The sequence below is a fragment of the Heptranchias perlo genome, chromosome 17, assembly GCF_035084215.1.
Source record: "Heptranchias perlo isolate sHepPer1 chromosome 17, sHepPer1.hap1, whole genome shotgun sequence".
In the NCBI taxonomy this organism is placed as follows: domain Eukaryota; kingdom Metazoa; phylum Chordata; class Chondrichthyes; order Hexanchiformes; family Hexanchidae; genus Heptranchias; species Heptranchias perlo.
This window is the reverse complement of record NC_090341.1, coordinates 16,166,978-16,180,006: the sequence shown is the minus strand read 5'-3', so window position 1 is coordinate 16,180,006 and position 13,029 is coordinate 16,166,978. Positions and strand designations below refer to the sequence as shown.

General features: G+C 39.3%; 1 protein-coding gene across 6 annotated transcripts in view; it reads left to right on the top strand.

The window, feature by feature from the left end:
- The window catches only part of nisch (nischarin), a 48,674-nt gene that overhangs the window by 20,822 nt on the left and 14,823 nt on the right, over window positions 1–13,029 (top strand). For 5 of the 6 annotated variants that reach the window (XM_067998612.1, XM_067998610.1, XM_067998611.1 and 2 more), the window contains 6 exons: window positions 166–351; window positions 1,557–1,685; window positions 2,411–2,524; window positions 3,038–3,143; window positions 8,567–8,688; window positions 10,812–10,879. In XM_067998612.1, coding sequence (XP_067854713.1) covers window positions 166–351; window positions 1,557–1,685; window positions 2,411–2,524; window positions 3,038–3,143; window positions 8,567–8,688; window positions 10,812–10,879 — 725 coding nt within the window. Of the gene's footprint in view, window positions 1–165; window positions 352–1,556; window positions 1,686–2,410; window positions 2,525–3,037; window positions 3,152–8,566; window positions 8,689–10,811; window positions 10,880–13,029 lie in introns of those variants that run through there. The other variant, XM_067998615.1, reaches the window with a different exon arrangement.

Genomic DNA, 13,029 nt, shown 5'->3' with positions numbered 1-13,029 from the left:
TGTTTTACAAATGAGAACTGCTGTGTCCTTGATAATGTAACTACTCAAGCTACTTGGAGTGCCACTAAATTCCTATATTTTCTTCTGTATAGTTCAGTAATGCAATCCTTTTTGTTAAGCTAATCTCGTTCTAATGTTCTTTTGTGTTTTTTTTTTTGTTTTCAGCATCTCTATAACCTCATTCATTTGGATTTGTCATATAACAAACTCACATTATTGCAAGGTGTTCATGCAAAACTTGGAAACATCAAAACTTTGAATTTGTCAGGAAACCAATTGGAAAGTCTGTCTGGTCTTAACAAACTTTACTCGTTAGTTAACTTGGATCTTGGTAACAATAAAATATTGCAGGTAATTTTGCATGTTTACTGTTCATTGTGTTAAGTTTTTTAAAATTTGCATGGGTTTTCTAAATTTATAGGGATGGGGATTTTATAGTTTGTAGAATTAAGGTAAAAAGCATATTAGTCACTGATATGAAATAGTTCCTCAAAGTTGTATTCAGTGAGATTTTTTGTACTGTTCTTTTGTGTTTGTGGTTTTTGTTAATAGGAGTAAATGAGAATCCATTAATTGGTGGGGGAATCAAGAACAAAGGGACATAATAAAATTAGAGCTAGGCCATTCAGGAGCGAAACGAGGAAGCATTTTTTTATACAAAGGGTAGTAGAAACCTGGAATTTTTATTTCCCCCCCCCCCCCCCCCAAAAAAAAAAGAGGCTGTGTATGCCATGACAATTGGAGTGTTCAGGACTGAGATTTTTGTTAGGTAAGGGTATCAAGGGATATGGAGTTGAGGTACAGATCAGCCATGATCGAATTGAATGGCAGAGCGGGCTTGAGGGGCTGAACAGCCTGCCTGTTCCTCATGTTCCTAAAAAAAAAAAAGGCAATAGTACAAAAAAATTTAAGTCTGCCAAACAGAATAAAAATGGATACTGACAATTTAGTAAAATAAATGGTAGGCTCATAAATGTGTGCGTTAAGTATATTTCTGATATTTTGGCCTTTCTTTACTTGGTGACCTTTTGATTTTAGGCTTCTAGTTTACCTCCCTTTTACAAATGTGACAGTTTTAACATGCTATGGTGAATTTTGCAGTCATTGCCTCTGTTAACAGAAATTCTTCCCATTCCCAGATAAGGTAGCAAGTTTAATATTGAACACCTGAATTCTCAATGTGACTTAGCTGCTTGAAAGTGTGCTTCAGTGTCGTCCCGCCAATCTGTCCACCTCCATTGTCATGCAGTGCTCTATCCAGTGACCTGAGCCATCCAGTTCGGAGAAAAACTTGACCATTTTGAATGTTAGGTCATATTCAGCCCTATTATGTTCTGCATAGAGAGAGTCTTAGTGCTGTACTGATAAAACTGATAGCCCATTCAATTACTAAATTTAGGTTTATTTATGAATTTGTTATTAAGTCTGTGTGTTGCTTTCTGGGGCGTGGCGCATGTATGTGCAGTGCTTATCGTCATAAGCTTGACTACCTGGAGCAGAAAAATGCATTTCTTTAGAATGTATGTGATGTCCTAACATAAGGTAAACTTTTTCAGATTGAAGAAATCAAAAACATTGGGAGTCTGCCATGCCTCGAGAAGGTCATTCTAAGTAACAACCCCCTGAGCATCATCCCTGATTACAGAACAAAGGTGCTTGCACAGTTTGGGGATCGGGCCTCAGAGGTAACATTGAAATAGTAGTCTGTGTTAGAGTAGAATGTAGAGATGTGGTTTATTTTTAAATCTGCTCTCCAGTTATTTGTGGACTGATCTATTGATATGTCAATAAAACATTGAATATTTGCAACTTTAGATTTTAAATGGTCATAAAATGCTTAAGTGCATTGGTATCTGTAAATAATGGCTTGGAAAATATTTTTTTTAAAGTTAGTCTAGCACAATTTTGTATTTTTAATGAAATTTATCTAAAATCATTGCTATTTTGAATTTTGTAGATACTGGAGTTTATGTAACTATGTAGTAGTCCTTCTATGTAAAGCTGATCAATTTTCAGAGATTCTGAGACTGAGTCATAGGATGATATAACTTGGCAGTAGGATTTACAAGGCAAACCTTAGCCTGCGATCAAAAATTGTGCTAGTGCCATTCACCTAATATCAAATTTGAGGTTCCAGAAACTTGTATTTTTGAAATGTTAGGTATTAAAACAGAAGTATTTGCCTTTGTTGTATGAAACTGTACAGGGTACAGTAAAGCTGCAGGATCTTTCACACTCTTGACTCTACAAGCTTAATTTTTAATTTGAGGGTACAATTTGATTTCTTGGTTTCAGTATTATAATGTCCAAAATTAAATTGCTACTTTTGCATGTTCAGTAATCTCTCCAAGCATATGACTGTGTTACCATGAAATGCTGCCAGAAGTCCTCTTTCCTTTGTGTATCTTAGGTCTGTTTGGATAATACTGTTACAACAGAAAAGGAACTCGATACAGTTGAGGTGTTAAAGGCGATTCAGAAAGCCAAAGAAGCAAAAGACCGAATGAGTAATACAGATAAAAAGGTGAGACTGCATTAATAAAACTTGTTTCTATGTTCAACTTTGTAATTATCTTGATGGTATTTAGTGTTCTGAATGGCCAATAGTGAGATACCATCCACTATAAAGATTAGGATCCTGGCTACAAAGGTACCCTGAATTACTTCATGAATTTTGTGCAGATTTATTGTGACCGGCTTTCCTTCCCTGATGTTCTCTGTAATCAGCATGGGACATTTTAGATGGATTTGATATCCTTTAGTTTGAAATTGCTACGCAAGAAATCTAATTGTCTAAGTCTCTAATATTGGAATTAGGTGTCCATAATCTAAATTGTAATTCTGTGTAAAAAATGGCATCAATCTTAAAATGCTTTTGATGGGTAGGGGAAGGAAATAGAAATGCTTGTTTCAGGATCCACTAACACTTCCTACTCTTGTTTCCTGTTTTTATTCTCGCTTAAAATTAGTACTCCGACTCTGCTGCATTAAACTTGGCATTGTGTGTTGTCTTTAAATAAGTGCATTTTTTTGTTAGATCAGTGAGGAATCAAGACTCGCTGCTCCAGGGTCCAAACCCAGCTACTCTTGTGCTGCTTGCCCTTCCTCTCCTCTGCTACACCATGCTGCCAGCTCCAGCCAAGGTAATCATGTATGTATCGGGCTGCTGGTGTGGGCCGTTTCTGGTTCTAGTGCTTGCTTGTCTGCATTGGAGTGTGTGTGTGTGTTTGTGTTTGTGCGCATAAAAAGGGACTGAGCACTTCTAACTTTTACACAATATTCCAGCTGCAGATATTGTACCAAATGCTTTTAGGTTCCTTATTAAGGGCTATCTGGATTGATGGATACCTGAAAATTCTGGTTTAGTTTGTTGTAGTTATAATTTATCCAATTTTTCTAAAAAAAAAAAAAATTTCACTGTGCTCCCCTTCCACCTCTGACTCAACACTCTATCCACTAGCTTGGTAAATAGATGGTCAAGTTCCTTGTGCCTTTAATACCAAAATGGGCAAAATGGCTGATGTACCATTTCGAGAGACTTTCCTATCTCTCAAGCGGCAGAACTTATAAATCATTTTAAAACTTGCATGGCAAGCAGGTAAGTATGTCAGTCTCTTGCAGCTCAGTGCTGTAAATGTAGTTAGAACCATAGAAAAGATACAGTACAGAAAGGGGCCATTTGGCCCATCGTGTCCATGCCGGCTCGAAGAACAACCAGGTGCCCATTCTAATTCCACCTTCCAGCACCTGGTCCGTAGCCCTGCAGCTTACAGCACTTTAGGTGCAGGTCCAGGTACTTTTTAAAAGAGTTGAGGGTCCCTGCCTCTACCACCAATTCAGGCAGCGAATTCCATACACCCACCACCCTCTGGGTAAAAAAGCTTTTCCTCATGTCCCCTCTAATCCTTCCGCCAATCAGTTTAAATCTATATCACCCACTCTATCCTGCCTGAAAACTCTATATCCAGCGATATTGAGCTGCCAATTATAGCAATAAAGGTTTCCATTATAGCAATGATATCATGCTGCCATGTGTCTATCTGTGCCCTTAGCTCATCTGCTTTGTTTGTAATACTCCTTGCATTGAAGTATATACCCTTTAATTCCTGTGCCGAACACTATATTTAACCTTTGCTTCTTTTGCCTTTGAGTCACTAACTACTTCACTAACTGCTTTTCTACTTCCTGTTTCCTGGTCTGAATTTGTCCTATCTGTACCTACCCTTTGGTTCCCATCCCCCTGCCATTCCAGTTTAAACCCTCCCCAACAGAACTAATAAATGCCGCCACCGGGATATTGGTCCCGGTTCTGCTTGGCTGCAACCCGTCCAACTTGTACAGGTCCCTTTCCCAGAATCGGTCCCAATGCCTCAGGAATTTAAACCCTCCCCTCCTACACCATCTCTCAAGCCACGTATTCATCTGGTCTATTCTCCTATTTCTGCTCTTGCTAGCATGTGGCACTGGGAGTAATCCTGAGATTACTACCTTCGAGGTCCTGGTTTTTAATTTATTTCCTAACTCCCTATATTCTGCTTGCAGGACCTTATCCCTTTTTTTACCGATGACGTTGGTACCGATATGGGCCACGACCTCTGGCTGTTCACCCTCCCCCTTCAGAACATCCTGCAGCCGCTCCGTGACATCCTTGACCCTAGCACCAAGGAGGCAACGTACCATCCTGGAGTCATGTCTGCGGCCGCAGAAACTCCTATCTGTTACCCTTACGATGGAATCCCCTATCGCTATTGCTCTCCCATTCTTTTTCCTCTCCTCCTGTGCAGCTGAGTCACTTGTGGTGCCATGGTCTTGGCTCTTGCTGCATTCCCCTGATAAGCCATCTCCCCCGACAATATCCAAAACGGAATATCTGTTTGAGAGGGAGATGGCCCCAGGGGACTCCTGCTCTACCTGCCTAGTCCTTTTACTCTGCCTGGCGGTCACCCATTTCCTTTCTGCCTGCATAATCTTTACCTGCGGTGTGACCACCTCACTGTGCTATCCACGATAATCTCAGCATCACGGATGCTCCACAGTGAATCCACCCGCAGCTCCAGCTCAGAAATGCGGTTAGCCAGTAGCTGCAGCTGGACACGCTGCCTGCACACATGGTCGCCAGGGACACCAGTAGTGCCCATGACTTCCCACATAGTGCAGGGGGAGCATATCACAGGTGCGAGCTGTGTTGCCATGACGTGCCTTAGATTTAGCTCGTTAGTTACTCCTTTTAAATTACTCTTAATTTAGAGAATGTTAGCTACACTAGTGACCTTGATTCACTTAAACGCTACTTGCTATAACTAAGTTTAGTTTTTTTTTAAATTTAGTTTTATGCTATAAGTTACTTAGCCCCTCAGTCCTTGTAGTTTTGTGTATCAAGTAAGCTAATTTCCCAGGCAGCCTACTGTCATATGTCTTTTACTTTTGTCTTTTAAACATTGATTATTTGGCTTAGGAACGATTAAAAATCATTTTGAGAGCTGAATTTAACTTAATAGTATCATACTAATACAAGAAGTTAAATCAGTTTTAGAGAATGAAGAAAAGATTTGGATGAAACGTGGCCAGAATGGTGTTTCCCACATATCACTTCATTTTAAGACAATGAGGTTCGTTAAGATAACCCAGCAAACATTCATACAATATGGAATGGCTTCATTCATGTGAGCTCAGCAGGGAGTAACTGTTAGGAGGGTATTCATGGGTTTAATTAGCACTTTGACTCGTCAATCATGGGCATGGAGAGCTGGGGCATGGTCAGAGGACAAGTCTTTGGCTTTCTGTCTAAATGGGATAAGCTGACTGAAAGTCTGAAGAAAACTGGTATGAAAGATAGACGCAGTGGGGCAGAACCATCTGCTTAAGGCTAGTGTGACTAGTTTGAGATTTGCTATCCAGAAAAATGAGTATAGAATCATACAGCACAGAATGAGGCCATTTGACCCATCGTGCCTGTGCAGGCTCTTTTGAAAGAGCTATCCAATTAGTCCCTTTCCTCTGCTCTTACCCAATAGCCCTGTAAATTTTTCCTTTTCAAGTATATATCCAATTCCCTTTTTGAAAGTTACTGTTAAATCTGCTTCCACCACCCTTTCAGGCAATGCATTCCAGATCATAACGACTTGCTGCATAAAAAGAATTATCCTCATCTCCCCTTTGGTTCTTTTGCTAAATACCTTTAAATCTGTGACCTCTGGTTACTGAGCCTTCTGCTAGTGGAACAGTTTCTCTCTACTCTCAAAACCCTTCATAATTTTGAACACTTCTATTAAATCTCCCCATAACCTTCTCTGCTCTGAGGAGAACAGTCCCAGCTTCTCTACTCTCCACTAACTGGAATGATACAGCTTACTTTATCTTCTTTGTTATGAGGAGCTTTATGAAATAGATTGAAATTTACAGTATTCTGTTTCTTAATATTAAAAAAAACACCAGCTCATTAGTGAGGCGAGGTCATCTGTAAACCAGAGTGTTCATTGGTCCACCTTATAGAAGATAGGAGAAAAGTTTGTGGGGTCATATGTAAGATTACATCCAGTATCTGGTTCACCTAATGAAAGTTTTTATTGTCATGTTTTGTATGACTAGATATTGGACAGTAAAGGTAAACTCCTGGATTGCTGGGGACACTACATCTGATTACAGAAACACTAAACCCAAAAGAATATCTGGTGCAGACCTGAAATTTGTAACTGTTTAAAATTTTGGATTTAACTAATTACATCCAAGCAATTGTCTATAATAGTCGAACAGTTCACAGTGTATATCTCCCAAAATACAGCTGCTCAATTCCATTGGTGTGTGTCCTTTTGACTATCTGAGGCATATTGTATTAGAAAAAATACTGACTCTTGAATATTTTCAGCACTTTATATGCTATTGGTCTCTCTTTTAATATAAAGCTCAGCCTGGAAGGAACAGAATCAAAATCCCTTTTTGATGGCTTTCTGACCAATTCAGTTTCAGATTCAGGTCTTTGGCTCTATCTTATACACATGTGGTTTGTCCTGTGTTCCATGTAATATTACACATTATGAGCACATTTGTGTGTCATCCAGTCATAGATTTTGAGGATTATAACTGAGTATTAATGCTGCTTCATTTTCTGGTCTAACATTGTTATTTGGAGAAGTGGCGATTGTCACAAACTGGTTTGTTGGTTTTAAAAAAATATATAACTGGCCATAAATTGGGATAAAATGTTCTGATGAAATGTTTTTCTGGATTACTGTGTTTGCATTACCGTGTGCATTTTAAAAAAAAAGTAAACTGAAAGTGATTGTTTCTAAGATTTTCCTTATGTGGGCTATCCGTCATGCCGTAAATTCCTGTACTAGTATTGGATCGTTAGTATATAGCAGAAGTTATTAGTGTTTAATCGTTTGTTCCTTGCTTCCACCTTCTTTTCTCCCCTCCCGTGTATAGAATTTGTATATGTTTTTTTATTGTTTTGTTTTTAAGTATGAGTTTTCATCATTATGCTTTAAGAAAATTTTGCTTTTTGATTATATTTTAATTCAGTTTTAAATTGAGATCAAGAAAATGTCTCAAGTCAAATATTTTTAAATGCGGTCAATGTAGTACTAAACCCCTATTCTTGGCACACTGCGCTATTTCCAACCCCCCCCCCCCCCAGCCTCCCAGTCAGAGAGCATGAGTTTAGATCTTAAACTTGGAAGCCATCTTATGGATTTATAAAGTGCTCCCTTCTGATGAGGAAGAGGGGAGGGGGAAACCTGACTTCATGCTTCCTCAGTTTGATGCAGTGACTTTCTTGCTGAGAATTTTGCGATTCAAACTCTTCAGGTGAAGGAAGAAATGATGCAATTTATTCTACTTTAATGGTTATTTTTCATCCTTGCCCCCTTCCCTCCCACCACCCTTCAAAAGGTGTTTTACTCTCTGCTGGGGTATGGGGTTCCACAGGTGATAGCATCCTCTGGTAACTTGCTTGAATGGCCATTATTCACACGTGTACTTTAACAGTGAGTGTTGGTAGGCTATTTATTTCAGGGGTGTCACAGTTGAGCATGATCCTGTTTTTGGTTGATATCTACATGTGCACTTCAGCAGTGCTCCTCAGATAGCTATCAAGATGGGGAGCCCTTGTAGCTTTTTAAAAAAAAATTTTTGTTCTTGCTGGCCCAGTGGCAATTGTTAAACTGTATGGTACAACTGCCCGGGATAAACGTGCAGAGCCATTGGTGGAGCTCTCATTCCAGTTTTAAATTATATCTCCAAGATTAAAGTCATTTTTTTAATGCATTTGAATTGCCTACTACACAGAATATTCCTGCAGGCCTGTAAAGGCTACAGGACATTATTGCTATTTTTGCATAAGCTAGTAAAACTTAAAATGTTAGCTTTGTGTTGCCAACTCTTGAAGATAATGTGACCAAGCTCATTAATTATATTTTAAGTACCATTCAGAATGCAGTGGAGCAGCCAAGATAAGCCTTCCAGTAAAATAATAAAAGGAAACATTGATGCTTATTGGCCATGCATCCAACCTGTGATTCCAATTTTGCCATTAGTGAATAATTCCAGATTTTCACTCTTATTGCAGAAATAAGTACAAAATCAGCCCTAGTCAGCAATGTACATCAACATGACAGTTTGACTCCTATGACTTCTACAATTACCCAGAGATGCTGTGACACAGCAAATGTGTATGAAACCAAGAGAAAGGTAATGTTCCTGTGTCCATTTCTAAGTTGATTGCTAGAAATTGAAAGGTGCTGTAATAATTTTGACTGTTATTTTTTTAATATCGTTGCTTTGTGCAGTGGAAATGCTGGTTAAATGTACGTCTTCTATCTGTTAATTCCTCATTAAATCCCTGCACCTCAGGAAGAATATATTGGTCTTGGATGGGGTGCAGTGCAGATTCACCAGAATGATACTGGGGTTAAATTATGAGGACTGGTTCCCTAGATTAGGCTTGTATTCCCTCGAGAATGGAAGATTAAGGGTGATATAATTGAGGTGTTTTAAGATTTGATGGGGTAGATAGAGAAAAATTATTTCCTATGATGGGGTCCAGAACAAGGGGGTATAACCTTAAAATTAGAGGTAGGCCTTCAGGGGTGATGACAGAAAAGGTAGTGGAAATCTGAAACACTCGCCCCAAAAAGCTGTTGAGGCTAGGTCAATTGAAAATTTCAAAAGATTGATACATTTTTGTTAGGCAAGGGTATTAAGGGATACGGAATCAAGGTGGGTAGATGGAGTTAAGATACAGATCAGCTATGATCTAATTGAATGGTGGAACAATCTAGAGATGGTGAATGGCCTACTCATGTTCCTATGTTCCAAGAGTGAACACTAACTGGTCAATTTTGTTTTCTCTTCATTCCTTCCATCTTTGGAGCAGCATAGTCCTTTGCTTAGCACCTTTCTTGAAGGTCCATTAAGGACAAGAAATCCTGGCAGTGAGCCAGTGCCCTACCGTGGTATAGCAATTTGCTGTGCCAGTGGGTCATATTTCACTTTCTTTTTACATGATTACAGTAATTGTGCATATAAATAGCTCTTGTCTCAGTCCAACCTGCTCAAAACCATTAGTGGTGAGCAATTTTATTTGTTTTGACTCATTTCAAACCTCCCCCAGTGATGTGCATGCAGTAAAATTTAACTAAAACCTTTTGTTCAAATTGTAGTACTATATAACTATTACTACTGGGTTTCTACAATCTAAAATATGGCCCAGCATAAATTTCACCATAAGTCAAGTGCACCATTGCTGTGGAATGACGTGCATTAAATATTTGGGATTAGGCTATGACTACATAAGAACTACATCAACTAATCTAGGAATTGCAAAGATTTAAAATTAGAATCATAGAATTTCAGTCCAAAGGAGGACATTTGACCTATTGTACCTGTGCAGGCTCTCTGGAAGAGCTAACCACTTCTATTACCCTGCCCTTTACCCCACACCCTTTCAAATATTTATCCTCTTCCCTTTTAAAAGTTGTTGTACCATTGTTTTTGGTAAGTCATTCCATATCCTAACAATCCTCTGCATTTAAAAAAAAACAAGCTCTTAGCCTTTCCTTTTGTTCATTTGCTGCTGATCTTCCAATTAATGTCTTCTAGTTACAGATTGCTAAATAGTAGAAATAGTTTCTCCCTGTTTACTGTATCAAAGCCCATATCAATTCTGAATGCCTGTCAGATCTCCCCTTAATCTTCTCTGCCCTATTGAAAAGAGCCCCAGTTTCGCTACTCTTTATAACTGAAACCTCTCATCCCTGGTATCTTGGCGATCTCTTCTGCACCCTTTCCATGATCGTGATATCTTTCCTAAAGTAGGGTGCCCAAAACTGGACACAGTATTTGAACTGAGCTTAATCAGTAATTTATATCAACTCAACATTATCTGTTTGCTTTGATCCTCTGTTCCTATTTATAATACTTATGTTTTATAACCAACTTTGTACCAAGGTTGCCACGTTCCCTTTAATACAGTGTGCCTTAATTCTATTAATTGCCCTCCTTTCCAGCACCTTATCAAAATTGGCAGTAGAAAGCTTTGGAATCACATGACTGAAGGATTGGCTTGTTTGGCACACTAGTTCAGTACATCACTGGAGTACACCAATCCATGTCTGCACTTTACTTCCCCATGTGGGGAGAGAACCTCTCTCAGAATAGCTTGGCTCCAATCAATGGAGAATAACGCATGGGATGAAGTGAAAAGAGCAGGGAGGACTGGTTGGGGATAACAGTAAATGCAACTAGTTTTTTAAAAATTGAAATCCAAATTTTAAAATCAGATTTGATTTTCAGCTCTTTGAATTTTATTTTAGGTTGCAAATCAGGAGTTAAAATCAGTAAAGGAATCACTTGAGGAACATCCTGACTGCACACGTACAAGGTATGGCATTGCTGTGCTGCTGTATACATCAATATATTGTAGTGGATAGGAGTGATTTACTTCCTATATCTCAAAAGTGGGTAGATTGTTTTGTTTGAAATTTTAACTTTAGAACTTTTCAAATTTCTTTTACACATTTGACAAAGAATCATAGAGTCTTACAGCACAGAAGGAGGCCACTTGGCCTGTCATGCCTGTGCCAGCTTTTTGAAAGAGCTGTCCAATTTAGTCTCACAATCCAGCTTTCTCCCCATAACCCTGCAAATTAGTCCTCTTCAAGTACATGTCCAATTGCCTATGGAATCTGCTTCCACCACTTTTTCTGGTAGTGCATTCCAGATTTTAACAACCCTCTGTGTGAACATTTCCCCTCATTTCCCCTCTAGTTCTTTTGCCAATTATTTTAAATCTGTGACCTCTGATTACCATCGCACTTGCCAGAGGAAACAGTTCTCCCTATCTGCTCTTTCAAAACCCCTCATAATTTTGAATACCTCTATTAGGTCTCTCCTTAACCTTCTCTGCTGTAAAGAGAACAACCCCAGCTTCTTCAATCTCTTCACATAACTGAAGTCCCTCATCAGCAGAAGCAATGGTCCTAATACTGACTCCTGGGGGACCCCACTGTACTCCAGTCAGAAAAGCATCCATTCACCACTACTCTCTGCCTCCTATCTCATAGACAATTACGTACCCAAGTTACCACCGTCCCTTTAATACCATGTGCTTCTATTTTCCGAATAAGTCTGCTATGTGATACTTTATCAAATGTCTTTTGAAAGTCCATATAGACAACATCTACTATACTACCTTCATCAACCCTCTGTTACTTCATCAAAGAATTCAATCAGGTTAGTCAGACACAATTTGCCTTTGACAAATCCATGCTGGCTGTCCCTTATTAACTCGTGCTTCTCCAAGTGAGAGTTAATTTTGTCCTTTTGTGACAGTGATCTCTAGGAGACATGGTCTGTCAATTTGTTGGATTCATCATAAGTACAGGCAAACAGCCTCTTTCTAGGCCTACTTTGTTCAGCAAATTGACAGTAGAGAAGGCTATTAATGGGATCCTTGGCTTTATATCATATAGAAGGTAAGTCTTTTATAGATAACACTTGGTCCATGTGATCTCGTGGACTGGTTTTGATTGTCTGAGGGAGTCGGAGAGGAATTTTAGAGAATATTTTTTCCTTTATTTGGCCCTGGGTTTTTTCTGTTTTTTTGCCTCTCCCAGGCGATTACATGGCTGCGGGGGTGGGTGTGAAGGTGGGAAGTTGGGGGAGGGAAGAAGTGTTTAGCCATGATGGTCCGGCCATCATTGTGTGGGGCAGGCTTGATTGATCAGCTGGTCTTTTCCTGCCCGTCAATTTCGTATGCTCATATAAATGGAGGCATAGAGTAAAAAAGCAAGGAAGTTATGCTGAACCTTTATTAAGCACTGTTTGGGCCCCAGCTGGAGTATTGTGGCTAATTCTGGGCACTAAACTTTAGGAAGGATGTCAAGGCCTTGGAGAGGGTGCAGATGAGCTTTACTAGAATGATACCAGGGATGAAAGACTTCAGTTACATGAAGAGACTAGACAAGCTGGGATTGTTCTCCTTAAAGCAGGGAAGGTTAAGGGTAGATTTAATAGAGCTGTTCAAAATTATGAAGGGTTTTGATAGAGTAGATAAAGAGAAATTGTTTCCACTGGCAGGACGGTCGATAACCAGAGGACATAGATTTAAGGTAATTGACAAAAGAACCAGAGGCGACGTGAGAAAAACATTTTTTTTACGCAGCATGTTATTATGATCTGGAACGCACTGCCTGAAAGGGTGGTGGAAGCAGATTCAGTAATAACTTGCAAAAGGGAATTGGATAAGTACTTGAAGGGGGGAAAAGTTCACTGGGCTATGGGGAAAGAGCAGGGAAGTAAGACTAATTGGATAGCTCTTTTAAGGAACTGGCATAGGCACGATGGGCTGAATGGTGTCCTTCTGTGCTGTATAAGTCTGATTCTAGAAGTGCTTTTCTGGCCTCTGCTCGTTTCTGTCCTTTGCCTGTAATAATAGTTAGGCTGAGTTGGGTATTTTTAGTCACTTAGGGAATGTAATGCTAACTGGTACATCGTGCTGTACTGCCAGGCTGCTCGGTTTCTTATTTTACT